This window comes from Cibotium barometz, chromosome 16 (assembly GCF_041138505.1).
Source record: "Cibotium barometz isolate CiBa-2024 chromosome 16, ASM4113850v1, whole genome shotgun sequence".
NCBI classification, from domain to species: domain Eukaryota; kingdom Viridiplantae; phylum Streptophyta; class Polypodiopsida; order Cyatheales; family Cibotiaceae; genus Cibotium; species Cibotium barometz.
Genome location: NC_141061.1, coordinates 7,944,409 through 7,970,511, shown reverse-complemented (window position 1 = coordinate 7,970,511; position 26,103 = coordinate 7,944,409). Strand labels below are relative to the sequence as shown.

The following is a 26,103-nucleotide window of genomic DNA, read 5'->3' as shown; positions in this document are numbered from 1 at the left end:
ATGTTTTTTTTTTGGGGGGGGGGGGGGGGGGGGGGGGTGAGGATTTTGGCAACCCAACGAAAAGGCATACTTTACAGATAAAAACGAGTACGCTTTTATTGCGTGGCAGTTTCTGCCACGTGGACGAATTGGTTGAAAAAATCTGAGGTGCCAGTGCCAGGTGGGACTCTCGTCCACGTCAACTTTAAGAACGTGGCCATTGCCTCTTTGCCTCCTGTCCAACTGGCAACCAGCTCAGCTTACAAGCGTGTAAAGTTCCTAGGCCTCGTCATTGGCTTTTGTTTCAACGGAATTTGAACGGAAGAAGGATTCTTCTCATCTCCTTGGCTACCAAACCCCCCCCCCATCCATCCCTCGGTCCCCTGAACACTCTTCCGTGATGGTAGAACCTTCTTCAGATTCTTGCTTGCAGCAGGCGTCTCCTCATCGCGCCTGCGGAGAGCCCCCTGCTCATAGCACCTGTGCAGAGCTTGATGGAGAACATGCACACCAAGATGCACTGATTAGAGGCCCGCAAGGAAAATCTGCAGACCCACATGGGGAATCTGCAGATAATGGAGCTGAATATGCATACCCACATGGGGAAGCTGCAGACTTACATGAAGAATCTGCACACCCAAATCGAGATTATGGAGATTTCGCATACCCAAATGGAGAATTGGCAGACTCAAATACGGAATTAAGGGCAGCATATGTAGACCCACATGGACATTGTGGAGATTTTGCATACCCGAATGGAGAAGCTGCAGACCCATATGCAGATGATGAGGATTCTGCATGCCTAGATGGAGGTTTTGCAGACCCATGTGAAGAATCTGCCGACGAGTTTGAGGACTCAGATGAAAATTATTCACAGTCAGATGAAGGCTTTGTAAACCCAGATTTCATCAGAACAGCCCATCTCACAAGCATTTGCAAACCCTTCTTTTCACGATGCAGTTCTGCAAGCTCCACAGTCACCCATGCAGAGTCTGAAAAAACAAGGAAATCAGATCCACCAGACATGGTAATACATCCCACTTCTTCTTTTTTGTGGTCAGATATCAAAATTTTCTACGAACTGTTTTGAGAACTTTCTTCATGACAGAACACAGAGCCCTTAGAGACTCACTGGACAGATGATAAGCACAGATCTTACCTCAGGCTTATGGAGGCGAATTTTGTCAAGAATCTCTACCATAGTGAGTACTGTGCTCTCGATGTGTGCGGTCAGGCACCTTGTCATCCGGACTCCAACTCTGCACAGTCTCAGTTAAGGCTTCCCGAGGTCAGTTTGAAAAACAAGTCTCGAGAATACCATCATGCTTTTAATTATCCCTTTGAATGTTTCAGAAAACCCTCACAACTACATGTATGTGAAAAGTTAAGGATGTTTCATTGTCTAGCTATGAAGTAGCCTGCAAATTCTAAGGAAAAAGGACTATCAATGGCAAAGTTGCAGGTTCTTTTATCAAAGCCTGGAGTGGTCTTTCTTTAGCTGGTCTCTTCATTCATGCCGAAATCTGCATGTCTTATGCAGTTCAAGTCCTGGCAGAACGGTGATTGGAAATGGAGGTCAATGCCCAAACCTCTTATTCCTGCCTGTACTCCCTTTTCCCTATTAAGAAACCCTTGGGTAAATCATTTCCGGCACCATGCTGTGTCTTATGCTAGTGGCCACATCAAGGTGAAGTATGTGAGTTCCTTCCCTGACATGGAAGTAGGTGAGGAAGTGGATTCACAAGAACATGTGGTTTCACCATCAGCAAAGAGTTTGCAGGCAGTTCCCCATGTAGTGCAGGAGAGAATCTCTCATCATCAAAGTGCATCGAGTAGAGAAATGGGTATGGTTTTTATTGTTTCGCAATCTAAAATGGAGTGCTGTAAATGAATCACATGAGTGTGGTGTTCATCTGAATGCATGCTTGCATGCATGTATATTTGTGCACATCAATGAGTGCATGCGTGTATGTATACGTGTAGGGAAAAGAGTAACATGCGGTTGCACAATATGGGCTTGGACAATCGGCATATACAAATGGGTTTTTAGGTAGGACACCCATGCATGTGGTAGAAAAGGATATTTATCTTTTGTAAAGAAGGGTATAACAGGGGTCATGCATGCACATGGGGGGTGGGGATGTGTGCATGCAAAAATTGGGCCTGGTATGAGTGTGGGTGTGTTGCCTACGAGTTTGAACTGTAGAAAAGTTTAAAGTTTAACTGAAGATGATAGCTCCATCCACATTGTCACATTTTTTAGTTTCATGTGCTTGTGAAAGAGGAGGATGTCTAAATATGATGTGGCATGTCTTCATACAGGTCTTCAGAACAAGGAAAATAGCTTCAAACTTTGTGATAAAAATGGTGATGCAGAGCTGGACACATTGAAGCAACAAGGACTGCAAGCAGTTGATCATAAAACATCTCATTCAACATGTTTTTTAACCACTAGAAAGAGAGGTCTGCAGCCAGATTCTGAGCAGAGGCCTTGTACAAGACAAAAGTCAGGCAATAAGATCCTGGATAGCTTTGCAGAAAATGCAAATGTGATCAGGTAGGCAAGGGAGATTGTTCTTCACTTATGTATATGTGTAGGGACAAGGGTAACATGCGGTTGCACAATATGGGCTTGATTGGGCTTGGACAAGTGGCATATACAAAATTGGTAAGTGGGTTTTTAGGTAGGACACCCATGCATGTGGTAGAAAAGGATATTTATCTTTTGTAAAGAAGGGTATAACACATTTATACACACAACAAAGAAGATTATTCCAACAGCTCTTGATCATGGCCACAATCACACTGGCCCTCGGGGCAGCAGCCCAGGTGTTTTAGATACTACTAAATATATCTACAAACATTTCTTGCAGAAGTTGGACATGAAAAACTCACCTTTATCAAAGAAGGATTTCTCCAAGGCATGTAGATGGAGCGAAAATTTCTTCTTGAACTTCATGAGCCGGTAAAGCTGCAGTGTTACAGTTATGCTCATCATCCACCAAGGTGGACATGTAAACATGTGTACTATTTGATGGCATTCCTCTGGAATCATGTCGATTTGTGTCTCATCTCCAGAATGCTGTCTTGACACTCTTGACAATGGAACTGTCATGCTAAAGTGGAAAATTTGGTGATTTTATAGTGAAATGCATTTGTTGTACTAATCGGGTGGAGGTGTTTTGCTGATATTTTTTATAGTAAAGCTCAGTTGTTGTGTGTATGGCTTGTTGGAAGAAAATTGTGTGCAGCTCCTGGGGGCTTCTAGGTGGCAGGTAGGCGGCTGGTTTCTCCCATATGCAGCGGTGTATATGGCATGTTGTTGGAGGCAAATCGCATGCAGGTTTTGTGTGTATGGGATGTTGGAGGCAAATCATGTGCAGCTCCTGGGGACCTCCAGGTGGCAGCAGGTAGGCAGCTGGGGATCTCATAGAGCCTCTAAAGGCTGGTTTCTCCCATATGCAGCGGTGTGTATGGCATGTTCGAGGCAAATCATGTGCAGCTCCTGAGGACCTCCAGGTGGCAGCAGGTAGGCAGCTAGTTTCTCCCATATGCAGGGGTGGGGATCTCATAGAGCCTCTAAAGGCTGTGGTGCAGTTTTGATGTAAATATCTCCTCGGGCCTGGCATTTTGGGAACACCCCCCCCCCCCCCCCCCCCCGCCCCCTCTTCCTTCCCCGGTACCCCTGACCCCAGTTGTGATAGCCGCTCTGGTGGTGTACTCTGTGTGGTGCCAGCCATGCTAGACATGCATGTGCCCTGGGCCACCTGCTGGTGATTCGCATGGCGCAATTTTTTTTTTGTTGGGGGGGGGGGGGGGGGGGGGGGGGGGGATGCTGAAGGCAATTCGTGTGCAATATCGTTTAGAGCTTATAAAGGCTGTGGCACAATCTTGATGTGGATATCTCCAAGGGCCCGGAATATTGAGAAGGGGGCTGCAGGGAGAAAGGAGCCCTGTTGGCATGCCTATCTCTTATGCTGTGCTGGCCATGCTAGGCATGCATGGGCTGGTTGTTTAGTCTCCGCACATGTACTTATCTCCACACTCACTGCATTCCGTGTGCTACCCTGTGGACAGTCTATTCTCACAGTCACATACTCAAGCTGTTGACTGTCTTCATCCAAGATTTGGCTTGGATCCACACGTAGTGGATGCTTTTTGCGCGCACTTTGCTAACCTCTCTTGCCACACTGCATCTCAGGAGAGTCAATAGAGTCAATACCCATCTCCTGCATAGTTGTGTGAGCCAAATTAATGAGTCTTTTGCTAGATGTTTTTTCACTCGTAGTCAACCATGTCCTACATTTTTGGTCCTGTGCTAGAGTGCACACCTTTCGAGTAAGCATTATACTTCACACTTTGCAAAACAGCCAATGCCATGTCTACACCTGTGGCCTCAAAAAAGCTAATCTGACTTTTATAACCTACTGATGCTCTCATACTCGCATTGGAACAAAAACTCCCGAGTCCTCTTGAGTAACAAACCAAGAGCCCCGGTGAAAAACCCTAATATCCCACCAAGCTAGCCATGTCTCCAATGTAGGAATCTCTCCCTGCACACAGCATGGTCGGAAAATCAAAACTTTCTAATCTCATTTTTACAAACCTCTACGACTGTCTCTGAAGGTGCATTTCTCAATTTTTTACACGGACTTGTGTTCCTCAATGAAAGATGGGAGAATATACTTACGTGAGTGCCTCACCATACTTTGTTCCCAATGGAAAACACAACTTCTTTCTCAAGAAATATTTTCTTTGCCCCTCCAAAATAAATAGTGCGAACAACAATCCAATTAGCATTTGCTTCATTTGCCCCATGAATCCACGGAACTCAGGTTTATCAAAGTTGTTTTGCTAAACCACTGTACTCAACATCTTCCAAAATTCTATTTGTGCATGCCAATCCTCAACTCTAAATTTACACGTAGCTAGGGTGACTAATTCACATATGAATGGATCGTATACATGGGCAGACATTGTGGGCCATCCAGACATCCTGTGAACATGGTCGAAATGGATCCACATATGTTGCAAACTACCACCTGGTCTCATCTTGTTGACCAAGTCTAATCCACTACCAGGACCCTTTGTAGACATCTTAAAAACATGGGGTTGATGGTTGTCCCCTAACTAGCTCGGAAAGAGCACACTTTGAAGAAAAGGATATCAACACTTGTTCTTACGTTCAAGTATTGCTTCAAGACCAGTAGCTGAAATATTTTTATCCCTCTTGGCATATTCCAAACATCTCTCAATATGTTTCTTATTGGATAAATGAGTAACATACTCCAACATTTGTGCAAACTCATCATCCCCAATATGTGAGTAACCATGTGCATCATCCTTCATTAGCATGTTAACTATAACATCTTGGGCCACTGTTGTTTACAACTGCTTTGCTGTAGTGAAAGGATTAAGGGCGACCCTACTGTTAACCTTCTCTTCCAAATTTTCCAAATGCATGTACTTATGCATTCTTTATAAAGATGCACATGATTACCCATATGTATAGTATATCGAGACCGAGAGGCATCAAGCCTTTTTTTTAAAGCAAGGGGCTGTGGCTAGCCAAGGCCGTGTCTTTTGGCCAAGTGATTTTAAATAAATCCAAGAAACAGGCCATGCCGGCATGGGCTATTTCTGGGCATTTTTTATATATATTTGGGTAAGACTAGGACTATGGATAGGCATGATTAGGGTACATATGTTTTTTATGTTTAGGTCTCTCAAGAGCTTTGGCTGAGGTCGAGATGCACGAATTTTTTTTATATATGTTTGACTGTGGTCAAGGCCGAGATGCAAGGGGAGTGTCTCAGCTCAAAGATATTTATAAAAAAAAGCCCAGAAACAAGCCACACCAGCACGGCCTGTTTTCTGGGCATTTTTTTTGTATGTTTGGGTATGATAAGGGCTATGGATGGGCATGCTTAGGGCACTTTTGGGGCATATGTTGAGGGTGTTTGGGTCTCTTAGAGTTGTGGTCGAGGCCGAGATGCATCAAGGCTTTTTTTTATTTATGTTTGGCCGAGGCCGAGATGCAAGGGGAGGGTCTTTCTTCAAAGTGATTTAAAAAAAGGCCCAGAAAAAGGCTGCGCTGGCCACGGCCGAGATGCAAGGGGAGGGTCTTTCTTCAAAGTGATTAAAAAAAAGGCCCAGAAACAGGCCGCATTTTTGGGCCTTTTTTTAAATCACTTTGAAGAAAGACCCTCCCCTTGCATCTCGGCCTTGCAAACATAAATAAAAAAAAGCCTTGATGCATCTCGGCCTCGACCACAACTCGGAGAGTCTAGGGCTATGGATTAGGGCATGATTAGGGCTATGGATGGGCATGATTAGGACACATGTGGGCTTTGCATTTTATATTTGTTGAGGGCATGATTAGGGCACATGTGGGAGCATTAAGGATGCATGGGAGGTTTGAGATGAAGTTGAAGGGATAAGGAGGTGATGTTTGAGACTCCTTGTGGATTCAAGGAGTGATGTTTGTTTCTATTCAAAGTGTCTCTATTTCTGGGCATTGTTTTTTATATGTTTGGGTCTCTTTGAGCTATAGAAGCTTTGACAGTTCTCCCTTTTGATGGTGGTTGTCTCTCTCAGAGCTACAGAAGCCTATTTGGTGAAATGAATGGCCATGTGTTTTGGTGAAATGAATGGTCAAGTTTTTTGGTGATGCATAGTTGAATGGTTATGTTGTTCTGAAGGATTAATGTTTGTGTTTGGAAGGATTAATGGTTGTGTTTGTATTTTTTTAATGTGCAAACAATCCACCATTGGTGGCGGGGGAAAGTGTACCAAGAGAGAAAGGGCACAAGCAGTTGAAAAGGAAGGGGAGTCTGAGGCAACAGTTAGCTTGGACCAAATTAGTCGAGTGGTAAACACTAACTTTGAGGGTGTTCAGGATGATGGAGAGGAGGTTGATAGTCAGATAGTGACTGACTCTTTGCCGGGTAGCTCACATGTGGCTGTTGATATAATCATAGGCAACACTCAAGAAAAGGGTGGTAGCACTTTACCAGGTACCTCTCTTAATACAATGGATGAGTGGAATGGCAAATAAGTTTTCTTATAGATTGTGCCTTATGTTGCCCATAGCGAGTATTGAATGTTTTTTTCGGGATGTCCTGTTCCTTGATTCTGATCTGGTACTACCCGGATTTGAGATCTATTTTTGTGAACATTTGGGTCCCACTTAACCGATCTAGAAGTTCATCAATCCTAGGGATAGGATACTTATTTTTAATTGTTAATTGATTCAATCCTCTGTAGTCAACAAAGACTCTTAACGTTCCATCTTTCTTCTTTTGAAAGAGAACGGGCGCACCCCAGGTGAGACACTGGGTCTGATGAATCCTTGCTCTAACAGTTGTCTTAATTGCTTCTTAAGTTCTATGGCTTCAGGGACTGGCATTTTGTATGCACGTTGCTAGAATGCTTTGATAGCCTTATCAGCATGTACAAGTGCACGAGTGTGCTCAAATAAATATTCAAATTGAGAGTTATTAGGTAAGGGGAGTGTTTATATACATAGCGGCTCACCTGTTTGCAACCTTCAAGTTTTTGTGCTTGTCATCACTTAGTTGTTTGCTGCAATTGTTCATGCATAAGCGTATATCGGTGTAGTTCAAAAACCAGTTAATATATGTTATTGGTTGATCTCCAGTCAAGTTTGCCAGTCGCATGTGGTTTTCGTGCTCATTTGTGTGAGTAAAGTTTTTAATAAAAAAAACCATACATAAAGTATGGTGGGGAGTTGGCACAATCCTCCCCAAAATTTAATAAACATAGGAGAACATGCCCTTCCCCCGTTTTCCAAATAGCACTTTCAATATCGAAAGTGGACCAAAACACCTTCAGTGTTGAAGGTGGCCATTAGTCCTACACATTGATTCATGATACAAAGCTCATTTTCAAATGTGGTAATGAATTTTTAATTTTCTAATTTGTGAGGTACTTTTGAATCCCCATCGAACATAAGAACAGGCTTCAAGCTTATCGATTTGCAGATGTCAGTCTAGCATTGCTTTCAAGTATGCTTTCAAATTCATGTCCATTCAAGAATTTCAAATATTCTCTACACTACACTACACAAAGTATGCTACCCAAGAGAAATGGCAAAGGCTCTCTTTTTATAGAGGAGGTATGGCTCACAGGCAAAAACAAGAAGTAAATGCCTAGAAACTGTCCATTTGTGACATGAAAACTGAGGGGATCTATAGAAGGCATGGGTATGTTATCTGCCACACGGAACAAGGATTCTACTTTTTTCTCGCTAGTAGCACTGAAGAATATCTCATCTCCCACAGCACATGGAAAGCCAATAAGAACATCATATGCAGGCACAGTAAGCGGAAGGGTCACATGGAAGCAAATTTCTTCAAGAAGAAGGAGAAAGAACAAGAACAACAATATGCTAATCTTGTTGCCGCTCTGTGATCCACCAGACAAGATTCCCGCCATTGACGACATTCATGCACTTTTTGCCCATGTCACCCTCACGAGATGAGGATGATAAAGATTATTGTTTCTGATTATTCTATGTGTGTATGGGTGCTCTACCCTTGCATTATGCATAAAATGGATGAAATAAACAGTGTGATGTGTGATGGTCAATAAGGTTCCTCTGCCCTGGGTTGTCCCCCAAACAAATGTGTGTTGTTTTTACTTTGATATGATGTATTGACACCTAGTTCAAAGTAAGGGGGGTGATGAGTGATGGTTCTCACTGCTGCCGGTCGCAAGCTGACTCAGAAGTCACTATCACACGGGAGGTGTTGGATAGTTGGACTTGCTCTTGCAATATTGCGGTGGAGGGGGGATCGGTCTACTCCTTGCGTGTTGGGTCTCACACTCTTTGCTTTGAGGGGGAATGTTGAGGAAATCATAGTCAAAGAGTGTGTATTTGTGAGTCTTTGTGTGAGACGTGTCACTTTGGGAGTTATCCCATAAGCATATGGTACTTGAGTGTGCGTTCACTCTATAAGAGTGCTTTCTTGAGTGTCACATCAATCGAGTCAAGCTATCTTGGTCTACATGTAAGTACTTGTTCATTGCTTTCATTTCCACTTCATTATGTTTGCCATCTTTCCTTTATACACCTAGAGCTAGCTTGCTCTCCTGTTCATTCAGTATTGGATTTGGAGATTTGGCGCCATGTTATTGTCATGCATCACTCACCCTATGGATACTATGAGATTACTGGTTTGTGGACAGAGGTAGTGTGTTTAGTGGTGGTTCCAGGGATTTTTTTTCGATATATATGATTTTTTTCATTCATTAGATTGTTGCCATCATGTTGCAGTATACCTCTTCTATGCTCTTTGCAGTTCATAGATGAGGTATGATTCTTGCGATTTACTGCTTGGAGAGTGCACCTCTTTTCGAGGTGCTTCATATGCATCCTATGGATTCAGTGGCATACCATTATTTGCTAGATGTATCTTGGGCTAGGGATCTCGGAGGTGTGGAGATCCGTGGTGTTTTGGAGCACATCGTTACTTTCATTGCAGGGTATTTGGAGTTGTTATGTCGTCCTGGTGGTGTTTGCCTTAAGTTGGGGCTGTGGCACAACTCCTCTACTTAAGGCATGTTTGAGGTCAAGTTGTTTATGCTCTTCGATGGACTTTGATGAACGAGGGTCTTCTATCTTCATATGTACAACCATTTCTTCTACTAAGAGGCAAGGAGGCCAGGGGGAGGCTAGCAGTTCACACGATTGGGATGATGATATTGATGAGTGTGTGGGATAGAATCCATATGAGTAGTGAGCATCTTGACCTTATTCAGTGCTACATTGATGACTATTTATTTGGATTTGTTTTTTGATGTTCTTGGGACTATTGTCACTCTATTTTGATATGGATTTAGCGGTGTTTTACATTAGGTCAATGCTTGAGGATCCAAGTTTGTGATTTTGGTTACCTTCGTGCATATGATTTGAGACTAGAACATTCAAGTTTGATCTACAATACACAGATATACTTAAACATGTGAATTTGCAAAAACTGAACAATTTTTATTCTTTATTTTCTATGCAAAGTGTTCTGCCAATGTATGCCGAAGTAATGGTAAGAACCATGGCTGGAGACGCACGTTTTGAGAAGGACCATGCAGAACGACGTCACCCTCGTCATGTTTTTATAGACAATGAGTGTGACTCAACTTGATTTGTTATGATGTATGTAGTGGACAATGCAATACATGGTTTTTGTGTTTGCTTGCGAGCCATGAATGGTGATTTTGTTTCGGTCTTGTTTAATGCAGATATTGTCGAGCTCTAAAAACCCTGAACCTGATTGAGAGTGGGTCATGTTCCGTGCAGTCACAAAATTGTAGTTGGAATGGTATTTCAATTTTGTATGGTAATGTACTGTAATGATAGGAACCGTGTTGCTTCAATCAAAGATTATCCTGCACGTGAATGGAAAATAATGTAACTACTTATGTCTTGTGCGTTTCCATTGTAACTACTTGTCTTGTGCGTTTCCATTGTTTTCTGTTCTAAAAGTTTGTCAAGTTAATTCCAATTTTTGGGGGTTTGTTCCCAAGTCTTGCTCCAATTTTCAACTAGCTCGGAAAAGGTTGCTCACTATTTGGTAAGACTCCAAGTAATGGTGATACTAAAAGGTGTCTCCTCTATGGATCAAAATAATATTCTTAGTTATGGCCATAATGGATTATGAATTAATGATTCAAGTATGATAAAGGGGAAAGGTAGTAACCACTGTGGTGTTGCATACGCTCACAACAAGAGTAATAAGAGTGATACACTGATGCCATAGGCACTTTTCTCCCAGTGGGGTTTTTTCCATGGCCATCCAAGTGTGAATAGACCTACATAAGAAGACTTTAATTTCATATTTTAAAACATTTGGTTGTGACTATTTTATGCATGTTCCAAACTCATCAAGGGCCAAGTGGGATCCTAAGAGTAGAAAGTGTTGTGTTCCTAGGGTATAATATGGAGTCAAAGGCTTACAGACTATATGACATTCACACAAGGGGAGTTCGTGGTTTAGCTGTGATGTGGTGGTGTTTGTGAAACACCCCCTTCAGGTGGAGGAGGAGGAGGCTCCATCCACTTTTTTTTTCCCAACTAGCCATTAGGCAAAATATGGACTCTCATTTTTGCCCCTTAAGGGTTTCCACACCTCCTCTCTCTCTAGAAAAATGGGCTCATGGTAAAATTTTTGCAAATCAACTCAGAAGTGAGCGGAGTTTGCACATTTGGAATCTACTCGTCGAGGCCTTTCCAAAATGATATATAGCATGATGGGCAATTTGTTGTCATCACCAATTTGGGAACGTCTTGAATATGCAAAATTGCCCATCATGCTATATATCATTGGAAAGGTCTTGAAGAGCAGATTCCAAATGTGCAATCTCCGTCAACTTTTGATTTGATTTGCAAAAATTCCACCACATGAGCCCATTTTTTTAGAGAGAGAGGAGGTGTGGAAATCCTTAAGGGACAAAAATGAGAGTCCATATCTCGCCTAATGCCTGGACCCTTTTTTTCTCGCTTGTAGTACGTAATGCCTCCAAGAAGTACCTTGTGGGGTTTTGAACCCAAGACCTCTTGGTCCTAGAAAAACACCTTTACCACTTGAGCTATCACCTCATTGGTAGGCGTCATCCACTTTATCCATCAACAAAGATGTAGCCCAACAAACACAACCACCAGATGCTATGTATTGCAAGCTCCCGCTTCAATGGCTAAGGGGAGGCCCGCATCCATTCCATAAAAGGTGAAATTTCAAGATGAAGAATAGGTTAAATTGAAGCACAGAGAGGAGACATCCATACCTGAAGTGTAGGAAACAGCTCCTTGATAATAAGAAAGCTCCTCCAAGTCTTGAAGATGGGAGGCCCACATCCATTCCACAAAGTGAAGACAAAGATGACAAGCATGCTAAAGCACGGGAGAGACAACCATATCTGAAGTAGGTGATGCAGCTCCTTGACAGGAAAGCTTCCTCGTCTCTTGAAGATGAGCTAGCAATTGTTTGCCGGTCAAAGAGATTAAAGGAGCAAAAGAGAGCACAACTCACATTGTCAATATAACCTTGATGGCTAAGATAATGTAGGATCCAACAAGTTTGGAAGAAAAGCATGCATATCCAAACTCGAAGGGGACAATGCAAACAGAGTATGAATCCATTATGAGAAACTACACTCGCAGATCTTGTGGATCGTCTAGTGAAACACAAGGTTGTCAACGACAAGTGGGTTTGAAGACCAAGTACATATCTAATGGTATATTGGAGAAGTACAAGGCACAACTCGTGGTGAGGGCTTTGCACAAGTTCCTTCAAGAGACATTCACCCCCATAGGTAGGTTGGTCTCACCATTCACATGGTACTAGCTTTGGCTGCTCATGATAAGTGGCCAAATAGATGGAAATGCATTTGTTGTATTGTACTAATCAAGTGGAAGTATTTTGCTAATATTTTTCATAGTGAAGCTCAGTTGTTGTGTGCATGGCATGTTGGAAGCAAATCATGTGCAGCTCCCAAGAACGCACATGATTTGCCTCCAACATACCATACACACCACTGCATGCCCTCCTTCCCCCCCCTCCCTCTTTTTGTTGAGGTAGCTGTAGATGGTGGTATCTCTTATGGTGTGCCAGCCATGCTAGGTATGCATGGGCTGGTTGTGCTTGGTTTCCAAGATGACAGTGTTGCTTATGTTAGGGTGACGAGGTTTGAAAATGAGATTTTACAATAATTCTGTTTTGATGGTCAATTTGATCTGATTGTGAGGAGGTAGAGAAGACACGTTTTTACCTCATCCCTTGAGGACGCTCGAGGGGTGTGTGAATTCTCTCATTCATATCATATCATAGACATGTTGAGATCTTCTATCTTTAGTGCAGTAGTGCACCCTTACATCCTCGGTCTAGAGTCTACCTACATCACCATCAAAGCTCCTTGCCGAAGGACACAAGTGGAAAGATTCCATATGTTTGTGATTTCAATTTGCAACAGTAATTCAACATTTTTCTGCATCTCTTGCATCAAGCACTTTATCTTGTGATCTTCCATGCATTTTTTCTTTTAACATGATACATTCTTACATCTTTTCATTCACCAGTTAAAGCTCGTCTTGTAAGTTTAACATGATATGATTATTTTACCTTTGCACAAGTTTAACCCTCAAGTAGTCCCCAACTCGAGCCTTAACTCCAATGAGAAGCAAGGACATTAAACCAACAGTGGGCGTGGCATCCTCCCTTTCGTGGGACTATTACCGGTCACCCATGATTGGGTATAATAAGTCATACCCCCCATTTGGGCTACATGCGTACATGAACCAATCCCACAACAGGAGGACTAGTTGTCTTAGAAAAATCTCTTCGATTCTCCCCAATGTTGAGTCGATGAAGATGCCTCTCTAGCATATCTTTCCCAAGATTCTTTGTGAAGATATTCGGACGATTCTATGTTGGCAAGAAATAGATCAACTCGACCTCTCCATCCAAGATGAGATCGTGCACAAAGTAATAATGCAGCTCAATGTGCTTCGTGTGAGCGTGGACCACCACATTCTTTGCAATTTCTATGCAACTTTGATTGTCACACAACAACAATTTCTTCTAAACTACACCCATGTCCTCCAGACTCCTCATGAGTCGCACCCGTGTCCTCGAGACAACTCCTCAATGGGACTGCTTCACATGAAGCATAGCATGTTGCCTTGTACTCAGCCTTGTACTCGGTCTCTATAGAAGAAAGAGCCATTGTAGAAGGTTTTTCGTACTCATCTAGGAGGTAACTCGAGAGCCAAGTGAAAAACAGTAACTAGAAATTGATTTTCTGCTATCACAATTTCATGTCCAATCTAAGTCAGAACATTCAATTAAAGTCTTACTTGCGGTATAGGTGATGCCATATTTAAGTGTGCCTCAGATGTCCTTAGATGTATTTCAACACCCATATCCTTGCCTTCTTCCAATGGTTCTCCTGGGGATAATTTAAGAACCTGATCAATGCACCAAGTGCAAAGCTACTGGGCCGATCATGTATTGCAAACAAGAAGATCTGCACAAGAAGATCAAACTCCCCACTAACTTTATGTACTTCTTCATGTCCACAAGTGTCTTATGTAGACAACTTCGCATCAACCTCTAGGGTTCTCAACTGAGGTGTACTCGGCCATACCAAATGCCTTAAGTATTTGTGCATATTTAAATTTTGAAATGAAGATGTAATTTGCTCCTACTGAATCTCAACCTCCAAACAAAAATGTAAGCCCGAGGTCTATCATTTCAAACTCTGAACTCAACATCTCCTTCTCAAAAAAAAAGTGTAAATATGCATCCGATAGGTTTACTCTCAAAATATGTGTCGACATGTTCTTACCAAGTTGTGGGTTCTGTTTCAACCCATACAATGCCTTCTGTAGTCTACATACCTCTTTTAAATCAAACATCAAAAATCTTCGGGTTACTCACAATACACCTCCTTGAGGTGTTCATTGAAAATGACAGACTTCAACTATCAAAACACCAAAAATGACAGACTTCAACTATCAAAACACCAAATTTTCCATTTTAGCATGACAGTTCCATTTTCTCAAGAGTGTCAAGTCAACATTCTGGAGACGAGACACAAATCGACATGATTCCAGAGGAATGCCATCAAATAGTACACATGTATATATGTCCACCTTGGTGGATGATGAGCATAACTATAACACTGCAGCTTTACTGGCTCATGAAGCCCTAGGGTTGGACTAGTTCAAGAAGAAATTGTTTACATGCGTTGGAGAAATCCTTCCTTTATAAAGGTGAGTTTTTCATGTCCAACTTGCGCAAGCAATGTTTGTATCTAAAACACCTGGGCTGCTGCCCCAAGGGCCACTCTTGAAGGAACTGTGATTGTGGCCATGATCAAGAGCTGTTGGAACAATCTTCTTTGTTGTGTGTATAAAGGCTCTAACCTAAGTGTTGGATTGAGGTGTGCAATTACATACTGTGAACTCTAAAACACTCTTTTGTTAGGAATGCATTCCTTGAGCAACTTATAAGAGCGTGCATGGGTGCCTGCACTCCTGTAAACTTTTAAAAGTGAAGACCAAACTCCCTTGCCTGCCTGATCACTGCCAGGCCCAAGGAGATATCCATATCAAGACAGCGCCACAGCCTTTATAGGCTCTATGAGATCCCCACACCCCTACATATGGGAGAATTCAGCAGACTACCTGCTGCCTGGAAGCCCCCAGGAGCTGCACACGATTTGCCTCCAACATGCCACACACAACCGAGCTTCACTAGGAAAAATATCACCAAATCACCTCCACCTGATTAGTACGATGAATGCATTCCACCATAAAATCACCAATTTTCTGTTTTAGCATGACAGTTCCATTGTCAAGAGTGTCAAAACAGCATTCTGGAAATGAGACGCAAATCGACATGATTCCAGAGAGGAATGCATCAAATAGTACACATGTTTATATGTCCAGCTCGGTGGATGATGAGCATAACTGTGACCCTGCAGCATTCCTGGCTCATGAAGCCTTAGGGTTGGACTAAGTAGTTCAAGAAGAATTCTGCAAGACAGTATTCTGGAGATGAGACGCAACTCAACATGATTCCAAAGAGAAATGCCATCAAATAGTACACACACTTATATGTCCACCTTGGTGGACGATGAGCATAACTGTGACACTGCAGCTTTACTGGCTCACGAAGCCTTAGAGCTGGACTAAGTAGTTAAAGAAGAATTTTTCACTCCATCATCTACATGCCTTGTAAAAAATACTTCTTTGATAAAGGTAAATTTTTCATGTCTAGCTTGCAAGCAATGTTTGTAGATACATTTAGCAGTATCTAAAGCACCTGAGCTGCTGCCCCAAGGGCCAGTCTTGAAGGAACTGTGATTGTGGTCATGATCAAGAGCTGTTGGAATAATCCTCTTTGTTGCGTGTATAAAGGCTCTAACCTAAAGGTGGATTGAGGTGTGCAATTACATGTAATGCATTCCTTGAGCAACTCGTGTATGCTGTGTAAGAGCGTGCACAAGTGCCTGCACCTCTGTACACCTTCAAAAGTCAATCTCCCTTGCCTACCCTGACCACGTTTGCATTTTCTGCACAGCTATCCAGGATCTCATTGCCTGACTTTTGTCTTGTACAAGGCCTCTGCTCAGAATCTGGCTGCAGACCTCTCTTTCTAATGGTCAAAAAACATGTCGAACGAGATGTTTTATGATCAACTGCTTGCAGTACCTGTTGCTTCAATGTGTCCAGCTCTGCATCACCATTTTTAACCCAAAGTTTGAAGCTATTTCCCTTGTTCTGAAGAACTGTATGAAGAAGATGCTACTATCATATTTAGGCATTCTCCTCTTTCACAAGCACGTGAGGCTACAAAATGTGACAATGTGGAAGTAACTATCATCTTCAGTTAAACTTAAAACTTTTCTGTAGTTCAAACTCATACGCAACACACCCACACTCATAACAGGCCCAATTTTGCATGCACACATCCCCACCCGCGCGTGCATGCATGACCTACCCTTGTGTAAGTTATACCCTTCTTTACAAAAGATAAATATGCTTTTCTGCCACATGCATGGGTGTCCTACCTAAAAACCCACTTACCAATTTTGTATATGCCAATTGTCCAAGCCCAAACAAGCCCATATTGTGCAACCGCATGTTCCCCTTGTCCCTACACATATACATAAGTGAAGAACACTCTCCCTTGCCTACCTGATCACATTTGCATTTTCTGCACAGCTATCCAGGATCTCATTGTCTGACTTTTGTCTTGTACAAGGCCTCTGCTCAGAATCTGGCTGCAGACCTCTCTTTCTAGTGGTTAAGAAACATGTCGAATGAGATGTTTTACGATCAACAGCTTGCAGTCCTTGTTGCTTCAATGTGTCCAGCTCTGCGTCACCATTTTTATCACAAAGTTTGAAGCTATTTTCCTTGTTCTGAAGACCTGTATGAAGACGATGCCACTATCATAATTAGACATCCTCCTCTTTCACAAGCACGTGAGGCTAAAAAATGTGACAATGTGGATGGAACTATCATCTTCAGTTAAACTTTAAACTTTTCTGTAATTCAAACTCAGACACAACACACCCAAACTCATACCAGGCCCAATTTTTGCATGCACACCTCCCTGCCCCCCACGTGCGTGCATGAGCCCTCAAGAAGTACCCTTTTATATGTTACACTCTTCTTTACAAAAGACAAATATCCTTTTCCACCACATGCATGGGTGTCCTGCCTAAAAACCCATTTTGTATATGCCGATTGTCCAAGCCCATATTTTGAAACCGCATGTTACCCTTGTCCCTGCACATACACATACAGGCATGCAGTCATCCTCCCCTTGAGTGGCACAAATATACATGCATGCAAGCATGCATTCAGATGAACACCACACTCATAAGCAGAAACAGACACCCATGTGATTCATTTACAGCACTCCATTTTAAATTGCAAAACAATGAAAACCATACCCATTTTGCTTCTCGATGCACTTTGATGACGAGAGATTCTCTCCTTCACTACATGAGGAACTGCCTGCAAACTCTTTGCTGATGGTGAAACCACATGTTCTTGTGAATCCACTTCCTCACCTTCTTCCATGTTAGGGAAGGAACTCGTATACTTGACCTTGATGTGGCCACTAGCATAAGACACAGCATGGTGCCGGAAATGATTTACCCAAGGGTTCCTTAATAGGGCAAAGGGAGTACAGGCAGGAATAAGAGGTTTGGACATTGACCTCCATTCCCAATCACCGTTCTTCCAGGACTTGAACTGCATCCCGAGGTAAGATCTGTGCTTATCATCTGTCCAGTGAGTCTCTAAGGACTCTGTGTTCTGTCATGGAGAAAGTTCTCAAAACAGTTCATAGAAAATTTTGGTATCTGACCACAAAAAAGAAGAAGTGGGATGTATTACCATGTCTGGTGGATCTGATTTCCTTGTGTTTTCAGGCTCTGCATGGATGACTGTGGAGCTTGCAGAACTGCATGTTGAAAAGAAGGGTTTGCAAATGCTTGTGAGATGGGCTGTTCTGATGAAATCTGGGTTTACAAAGCCTTCATCTGACTGTGAATAATATCCATCTGAGTCCTCAAACTCGTTGGCAGATTCTTCACATGGGTCTGCAAAACCTCCATCTGGGTATGCAGAATCCCCATCATCTGCATATAGGTCTGCAGCTTCTCCATTCGGGTATGCAAAATCTCCACAATCTCCATGCGGGTCTGCAGATGCTACATGTGGGTATACATATTCTGCCCTTAATTCCGTATTTGGGTCTGCCAATTCTCCGTTTGGGCATGCAAAATCTCCATAACCTCCATTCGGGTGTGCAGATTCTTCATGTAAGTCTGCAGAGTCTCCATGTGGGTATGCATATTCAGCTCCATTATCTGCATTTGGGTCTGCAGATTTTCCTTGTGGGCCTCCAATCAGAGCTTCAAAAATTGCATTTTTTTCAATAGATTCTGCATGTGGCTCTGCAAAATCTCCATGAAAGTATCTGCATCTTGGTGTGCATGTTCTCCATCAGGCTCTGCACAGGTGCTATGAGGGGGCTCTCCGCAGGCGCGATGAGGAGGGGAAGAATCTGAAGAAGGTTCTAAGGGAGAAGAATGTTGAGGGGACTGAGGGATTGTGATCTGATCAAAATTTTAGGTCTTTTTTTTGTAGCGAGGAGAAGAGTTCGAATTAAGTTGATGCACAAAACAAAAAAACAGAAGACCAGGCTTAGGAACTTTACACGCTTGTAAGCTGAGCTGGTCGCCAGTTGGGCAATAGGCCTTACACGCTTGTAGTTGACGTGGACCAGAAACAGCCAGATATTTTGCACGGATGGCGGCCTAACTGGCATTGGGTTCCAATCTCAGCAGATATTTTCAATCAGCTCGTCCACGTGGCAGAAATTGTCACGCAACAAAAGGGTCTTTGCCCCCTTGGGCCTTCAAATTTAAAGCAATGTCAGAAGATATAACAAGAGATAAGCTCCATGAAGTGAGCAACAACCAACAATGCCTAAGGCATATGCGATAAAGACATAAGCTGCATGAAGTGAGCAAGACATTCACGAACGACACCCAAGGCATACGTGATAAAGCTTGGATTGTCTCAAGAGCAGGGTTATGAAGAAAAAATGATTTTTTCTCTCCCACATCATGTAAGGGCAAGCATGACAATTATCAAATGGTAAAGTTCTGGAGCTCCTTGGTGAGCCTACGCATCTATCCCATACACATAAATGTATGTAAGAGGTTATATTTAACCTGAGGAAATTCAACAATTTGTGCTAGATATATGTAAGGTGTAAATTACAAGTTCTATAACATGACAGTTCAAGTTTGTGGTGATTCAGTAAAGTTTGTATTAAAATTGGACGAATGTGATATTGTTAAAGGACAATAGTTAGAGAGGGTAAGCTTGACCCTAATGAATAGATCCTTGAGTCCGAACATCACAAAAAAGCATTCAAATTATTTCAGTGTTCAATCAGAAATGAGATTTGGTAGCTTGCTATTTTCGAAGTCCCAAAAGAAGAACATGAAATATTAAAGGTTTTCTAAATAACTTGATAAGTATATAAGATGTGGTTAAACATCAAACAAGGGGAAAAGTCCTAAAACTAGATGAATTTAGTAAATACAATGTACAGTGGCATCTTACAAAAGATTTGAAAACTCTAAAGTGCATGTTTGGTGTGTCGTGTGGATCCAATGTAGAATTTCCATGCCTGTATTGCATGAAATTTAGAAAAAATCAAAGGATGGAAATAAAAATTGGATTGCAAAGATAAGAAAGGAGGGTGTTGTGACCACTTATAATCTGTGCGAGTGTTGAACACGTTTGCAAAGACAAGAAAGGAGGGTGCCCCGACTCATGACCAACACATGTTATGTGTACTCTTGTGACCAACTTATAATACGCGAGTGTCACATGTGTTGTGTATACTCTTGTGGTCATTTTGGTGTGAATAGACTCTTGTACACATGAGCACTTTTTACCTTCTTACTAAGAAGGGGTTTTTCCCCATGTGACCGCCGCCCTCTTAAGCACGGTGGGACTTGAGTACCCTAGAGCATTGTACTTTCACTTCTCACATTTTCTTATGTGGAAGAACTATTACAGCTCTCGTGCTCTCGTGTGTCTCAATCTGTGTGTGTGCGTGTGAGCTCGGTCTCCCTCAACCCAATAGTGGTATTAGAGCAGGTTGTTTGTTGAGAAATGCAATGTGTGAGGGTGCAACATGTGTAGAACAAGGGGAGGAGCATGCACATTAGAAAAGGATTAGACTAAGGGTACATTGGCAAATGTTGATTTGTATGGTCATTTGTAGAAGGTGAAGTTAAAGGCCAAAAAAGTAGCACATGGAAAGTGCAAGGAGGCACATGTAGTAGTGTGGGCATTTATGGACACATGGTTGGCACTAAGGTGCACACATCTTGTGAGTTGGGAGCTCCATGAGGGCTATAAAAGGATGTACTTGGATCAACTCTAATGCAATGAGATTATTGAGTTTGTGCCTTAATCATTTTGTCATTGATTAACCTCTATCTTAATCTTGTATTAGCATTTTCTTAGTTTTTCATTATGGCCTTTTGAGCCTCCTTAAATCCACATTTTTAACATGGTATCAGTGTGTAGGTTTAGGAGGCTTAGTATTTGGTTATGGGTTTCTCACATCATTAGGGAGTGATTACCATTGTGTTCTCTCTTGCAATTTAGGTTTAAGGTGTGTTTCTTCTATTGCAATAGAGAGAGAACTTTGAATTTTTCAAATCTAGCACATCAAAACTTCCAAGTTCAATAGAGGCTTGCTTCTTTAATAGGTGGAGCACTAGCAGTGCAAGTTAATTTCAAAAATAGCAGTAATATCTTGAGATAGAGAAGGGGCAGCATTTGTGTGCAGCCTTTGGGAAGAAGCCTAGTCTAGTGTGCATCTATTTGAAAGCAAAACGGCACACAGTGTTTTATGTAGCATAGGCGGGGGGCTGATCTGAAAGCATAGACTTTAGTAGCACTCTCCGTCCAAAAGTAGTAAAGAAAATGCAAGCTCTACAAGAAGTAGAGATAAACTTGTAAGGGAGACAACATGAGAATAAAGTGTAAGTGGTGGCACTCTTACCATAACCACCCACACTTGCACCAAAGGAATAAAGAAAAGGCAGATAGCTAGGCGCTTCTTCAGAAGAAGTGGCTCATTAGGGCACTTCAAAGCACTACAACAGCTGGGTTGTGTACATCAATCACTTTACAAAGGTTGGGCAACAACGAACTTAGCGCACAACGACCTCCACCAACCATAGCAGAAGCAGAGTAGACGATCTCTGTGCAGAAGGGTCCATCAACGGCAATGTGGACGAGGAGAAGAGATGCATACATAGCAGCTCAGCTGCTGCAAATGATAAGGATAAGGTGTTCTTATTTTTTGCACGATTAAAATCCCTAAGGTTTGTAAACCTTGGTGCAAAGAAGTATTTTCTAAGACCGTGTTCACATGCATTCCAAATGGATTGTTCACATGGCTATGATTTTAAGCATTACATTAAAAACTCATGTTGTAATACATACAGCATTCATGCATCATCAAAAGGAGCTTTCATTGAAAAGTTGTCATCAAGAAAAAGCCTTTTCGTAGAAGAAGAAGTAAAGGACCAAGCATAACCATCAAGGGACAAACCAAAGAAGAAGCATGAAGACCAAGATGAAGCAACATGTATGAAGACCATGGAAATGGAGCTCAAGATGAAGGCATAGAAAGAGCTCTGGGGAAAGCAATGGGCAAGAACCACTAAGTCTTCCACAAGTAAAAGGAACAAGCTAAAAGCCTCTGAGTCCAAGGTGGAGAACAAGCTAAATGAAGGCCACCAAGGGTGCTAGTAAAGAAAGAGCATGGCTCCTAACTCCTAGTTGTAACCCCACTCTCCTAGTGGGTAAAGTGTCAAGACAAAGCTAACATTGTAGCTCACATTGAGGTGAAGTGTTGAGAAATGCAATGTGTAAGGGTGCAGGTGAGCTTGAGATCCTTGCAAGCAAACTTCTTCACACCACACACACACACACACACACACACACACAAGAGTAGACAATCATATAGGAGCACAAAAGAGAGAAATTTATGGCTCTTTTATCTTACTTCTCCTACAACCATAACAACATAAAGATAAGGGAAAGTCCTCCACTACTAAAATATACAAGGTCCATATTGTGAACCTAACTATATGAGCTAACTCTATAACTATGCCATAATACTAGTAATCAAAGTGGCTATCATATAGCTTGTAAGCCACTAGCAGCATATCAACCATAATCTCACGAACTACCATGCCAAAGTGGCTATCATACAGCTTGTAAGCCATTGGCAATGTATCAACCATAATCTCACCACCATGCCAATGACATAAGTGCAGAGGTGCTATCATGGCGTGTCATCCATATGTGCACTTGTTGAGCTAGATATCTCAACATTTAGAAGATCTTCTTTGTATGTATATGAGTTGGTGGACTCTAGGTCAAAATTTCCTTATAATAGTTCATGTGGTATTTAACTATCAAAATTCTTATTTTTTTAAATCAAATTTTCTTGTTTTAAATCTCCTCCTTTGTGTGAGGTGGTTGGAAAAGCATGTGGCTATCTCTAATCATATTTTACATGATAAACATAAATTTCAAATTGATAGTACTTTAAGAGTTGTTCTGCATTCCATTCTTAATAAGAAGGTGAAACATCTAAATAATAATATCATCCTAAAAGTGTTAATAATCCTCATGTAGATTATGTGACATGGAAAAGTTTGAACACTTTTGATGCTTGGAACTCCCAAGATTTTTCTTTCAAAATTTTTACGAAGGGATAGCTATGACCCCTCTATTTTTTGAAGGAGGGATAGATATGGCCCCTCTATTTTCAGATTTTTGAAGGAGGGATAGACATGACCCCTCTATTGTTTTTGAAGGAGGGATAGATATGATCCCTCTATTTTTTCTAAAGTTTACTCATTATTTACAATACAATTGGTAGACATAAACGTCTTCGAGGTATTGAAATATTGATTCTGTACCATTTTCTGAGTTAGTTTTGAGTAAAATGAAAATAGAATAGAAAAAATGTTATACATAAAAGCTATCGATAATCGAATTTATGTGATTTTGTGGGTTAACCATCTTAATATTCTTTATACAAGAGGATATAAGTGTTATGGGAATATATTTTAAGCCCTCTTAAAAATATTATTCTACCCTCTTAGATAATTCGGGGACGCTTGGATTATCTTTGCGTTATGCCAAATTATGTTAATATCATAGGTGATACCATTATAAATATTAATATGTTTGGTGGATATTGACATATGCTTGGAGTCTCTAATGTTTGTTTCAGTTGGTTCGTATGTAGGGGTGATTCCTGTTGAGATATCGAGCTCGTCTAGTGAGGCGGTGGCCACTGATGACCCGCCTGGGGGATAGGCCCCACACTTACACCACTGGCATGGTTGGTGAGATCTTGGGTGATACGTGGCCAGTGGGATGACAGGCTGTGTGACAGCTATTCTAGAGACTGGCATAGTTATAGTGCTAGCTCATTTAGTCGGGTTCACACTATAGAGAGCCCGTGTATGTATTTGGTTGAGTACCTTTCATATTGTGTGTACTCTTATTCTTGTATATGGTGTGTTGAGTGTTGAGTAGAGAAGAAGAAGATTTTCAGCCTCTCACCTTGTGTGTTCTCTATTAGGGTTTTGTGAGTGTGTGTGTGTGCTTGCAAGAGCTCAAGCTCTCTTCCCTCCTGCATCTTTTCATGGTATCAGAGCCTGGTTCGTGCTAAGGGATGAAAGCAAGAGAACCACAGGAAGCGGTACGAGGGTAAGAGCTTCAACTACTCTTCCCTATTTGTGTTGGTGACTACACCCTTGTCGGGAGCTCTACGGGAGGCACCGGCAAACGGTCTTTGATTGAGGAGCTTTCTTCGCGGGAGTAAAGCTATAGGACAACTATATAGTCCTATTGGACTGAATTTTTCGGGCCGAAAAAGCATTTCGGGCGCGTCTGGACCTCCGTTTTTCAGAAAGCAGGCGATTTCGAGTACTGCGGGTAAGTCATCGATTCTCTGCACAACTCTGTTTTAAGAATTGCAGGAAGACAGATTGACTGTGCAGACACTGTGGGTGCTGCAAAGAGGTCTACAGTTGGCCATTGGGTGTATGTATGCACATTGAGGTCACTGGTTCTGACATTTGAGTGGACTGCGGTACCGCTGTGCAGAAAATACAGCAGTTGTGCAGGAAAAACTAGAGTGCAGTTTTTGGTAAAATTGTGTGTTTGGCAAGATGTCTAATGATGGCATAAGAATAACTTCCATGCTTGGAGGTTTAGGTTGACGAATTTCCTGATGGGAAAAGGCTATTGGGACTACATAGAAGGTGAGCATGAAGAGGCACCGGAGATACCGGATATAAATCCGACTGCTTGCAGATGTTAAGCTTTATGAAAACAATACCAAGGCACGTAAGATACAGTTGAAGAATGAACTTCATACTGTGGAGAAAAAGAGCATGTCTGTGAATGACTATGCGTTGAAGATAAAGGGTATTGTGGAATCTCTTGCATCTATTGGTGTGTCAGTAGATGATGATGACAAGGTGGAAGTCTGTCTACGTGGTCTCGGGCCACAATACAAGGCGTTTAAGACGTCTATTCAGACTCGGGAAAACATTCCCAACTTTACAGATTTGGTGTCTATCCTGATTATCGAAGAGAAGAACTTGGGTGAAGACCAACAGTCTTCACAAAGCAAAAATAGTTCAGAGCAACAGGCCTTCTACACGAGTTCAGGAAGAGGACGAGTTAGAGGGGGCCGTGGACGCGGTCAAGGAGGTGGCCGAACAGGTAATCAGAATTATGGCCAGCAGCAGCAGCAGCAACAACAACAGTCCCAGAATCAACAACAACAACAACACGCAGGTGGAAGAGGCAGATTCAGAGGCAGGGGGAGTCAAAGAGGCCGTGGAAATTGGCAAAGGCAATATAATGATGCACGTGAATGCTATTATTGTGGTAAGCCTGGACATGTGCAGTTAGAATGTTATAAGAAGCAGGCTGACATGCAAAATGGGAAAGTGCAGCAAAACAACTATGCATCCTCCTTAAGCAGAAATAATGAGGACAATGAAAGGTTGTTTGTTATGCAGCATGTCGTGAATGCCATGTCTGAAAATGTTGATGCAGCACAAAAAGATAATGTATGGTATGTGGATTCATGCGCTTCAAACCACAGGACGAGTCATAGGGAGTGGTTCAAGGAGATGAAAAACCCGGAAAGACCAGGTTTTGTGGAAACAGGGGATGACACGGCTCATCCAATTGCCCACGTTGGAGATGTGCCATTGTCTATGCAGGATGGCAAAGTGAAGTACCTTGCAGATGTACTTCATGTACCGAACATAACAAAGAATCTGGTTTTAGTTGGCCAGATGATTGAGCAGGGTTTGCAGGTTCGGTTTAACCCTGATGGATGTTATGTGGAAGATTTTAAAGACAAGTGCAGGTTGGTTGCAAGAGGCAACATAGTGGGCAGAATGTTTACGTTGGATGTAGACATGCCTGAGATGAGTGCTGCGATGTTTGCAAACGGTTCAGGAATTGTTGCAGACACAGACATATGGCATAAAAGAATTGGACATGTGAATGTGCAGAGATTGAAGTCTATGCAGACAAAAGGAATTGTGACAGGGCTGCCAAAATTTAAAGTGGAAGGTATGCATAAAATCTGTGAAGCATGCCAATTTGGGAAGCAAACAAAGCATGTGTTTCCACGTAACAGATATGTGAGCAGAAATGCACTAGATGTTGTGCATTCAGATGTATGGGGTCCTACGAAGACCATATCTATGGGAGGCTGCAGGTATTATGTGACTTTCATTGATGACCACACAAGGAAAGTGTGGGTATATTTCATGAAGGAGAAGAGTGAGGTGTTCACTCACTTTCAGAATTTCAGGTTTTTGGTTGAAAAGCAAACAGGGAAATATGTAAAGTGCCTAAGGTCAGATGGAAGTTCTTTGAATATTTGAAGAAGAATGGTATTCGGAGACAGTATACATGCAGATACACTCCGCAGCAAA

At 42.1% G+C, this 26,103-nt stretch overlaps 2 protein-coding genes across 2 annotated transcripts; one reads left to right on the top strand and one right to left on the bottom strand.

Annotated features, from left to right (window-relative positions):
• The first annotated feature begins 301 nt into the window (after positions 1 to 301).
• LOC147630329 (uncharacterized) lies at positions 302 to 2,884 on the top strand. The gene is made up of 5 exons (XM_086810164.1): positions 302 to 1,006; positions 1,088 to 1,267; positions 1,520 to 1,823; positions 2,302 to 2,536; positions 2,853 to 2,884. Exons 1-5 carry the CDS (start codon positions 380 to 382, stop codon positions 2,863 to 2,865), a joined length of 1,359 nt encoding a protein of 452 aa, XP_086666290.1. The 5' UTR covers positions 302 to 379; the 3' UTR covers positions 2,866 to 2,884.
• An 11,690-nt stretch (positions 2,885 to 14,574) lies between these two features.
• Positions 14,575 to 18,517, bottom strand: LOC147630328 (uncharacterized). The gene is made up of 4 exons (XM_086809977.1): positions 17,909 to 18,517; positions 17,461 to 17,827; positions 16,697 to 16,931; positions 14,575 to 16,233 (listed from the first exon to the last, which is right to left on the bottom strand). Exons 1-4 carry the CDS (start codon positions 17,909 to 17,911, stop codon positions 16,194 to 16,196), a joined length of 645 nt encoding a protein of 214 aa, XP_086666103.1. The 5' UTR covers positions 17,912 to 18,517; the 3' UTR covers positions 14,575 to 16,193.
• Between the last annotated feature and the right edge of the window lie 7,586 nt (positions 18,518 to 26,103).

What these genes read in the sequence shown, in the direction of transcription:
- LOC147630329 (XM_086810164.1), top strand. Translation starts at nt 380, where the DNA reads ATGGTAGAACCTTCTTCAGATTCTTGCTTGCAGCAGGCGTCTCCTCAT. An exon ending in CTCAGTTAAGGCTTCCCGAG is followed by an intron (nt 1,268 to 1,519) that starts GTCAGTTTGAAA and finishes TGTCTTATGCAG; the next exon opens with TTCAAGTCCTGGCAGAACGG. An exon ending in TGCATCGAGTAGAGAAATGG is followed by an intron (nt 1,824 to 2,301) that starts GTATGGTTTTTA and finishes GTCTTCATACAG; the next exon opens with GTCTTCAGAACAAGGAAAAT.
- LOC147630328 (XM_086809977.1), bottom strand. An exon ending in TGCATCGAGAAGCAAAATGG is followed by an intron (nt 16,932 to 17,460) that starts GTATGGTTTTCA and finishes GTCTTCATACAG; the next exon opens with GTCTTCAGAACAAGGAAAAT. An exon ending in GAAAATGCAAATGTGATCAG is followed by an intron (nt 16,234 to 16,696) that starts GTAGGCAAGGGA and finishes ATGGTGATGCAG; the next exon opens with AGCTGGACACATTGAAGCAA.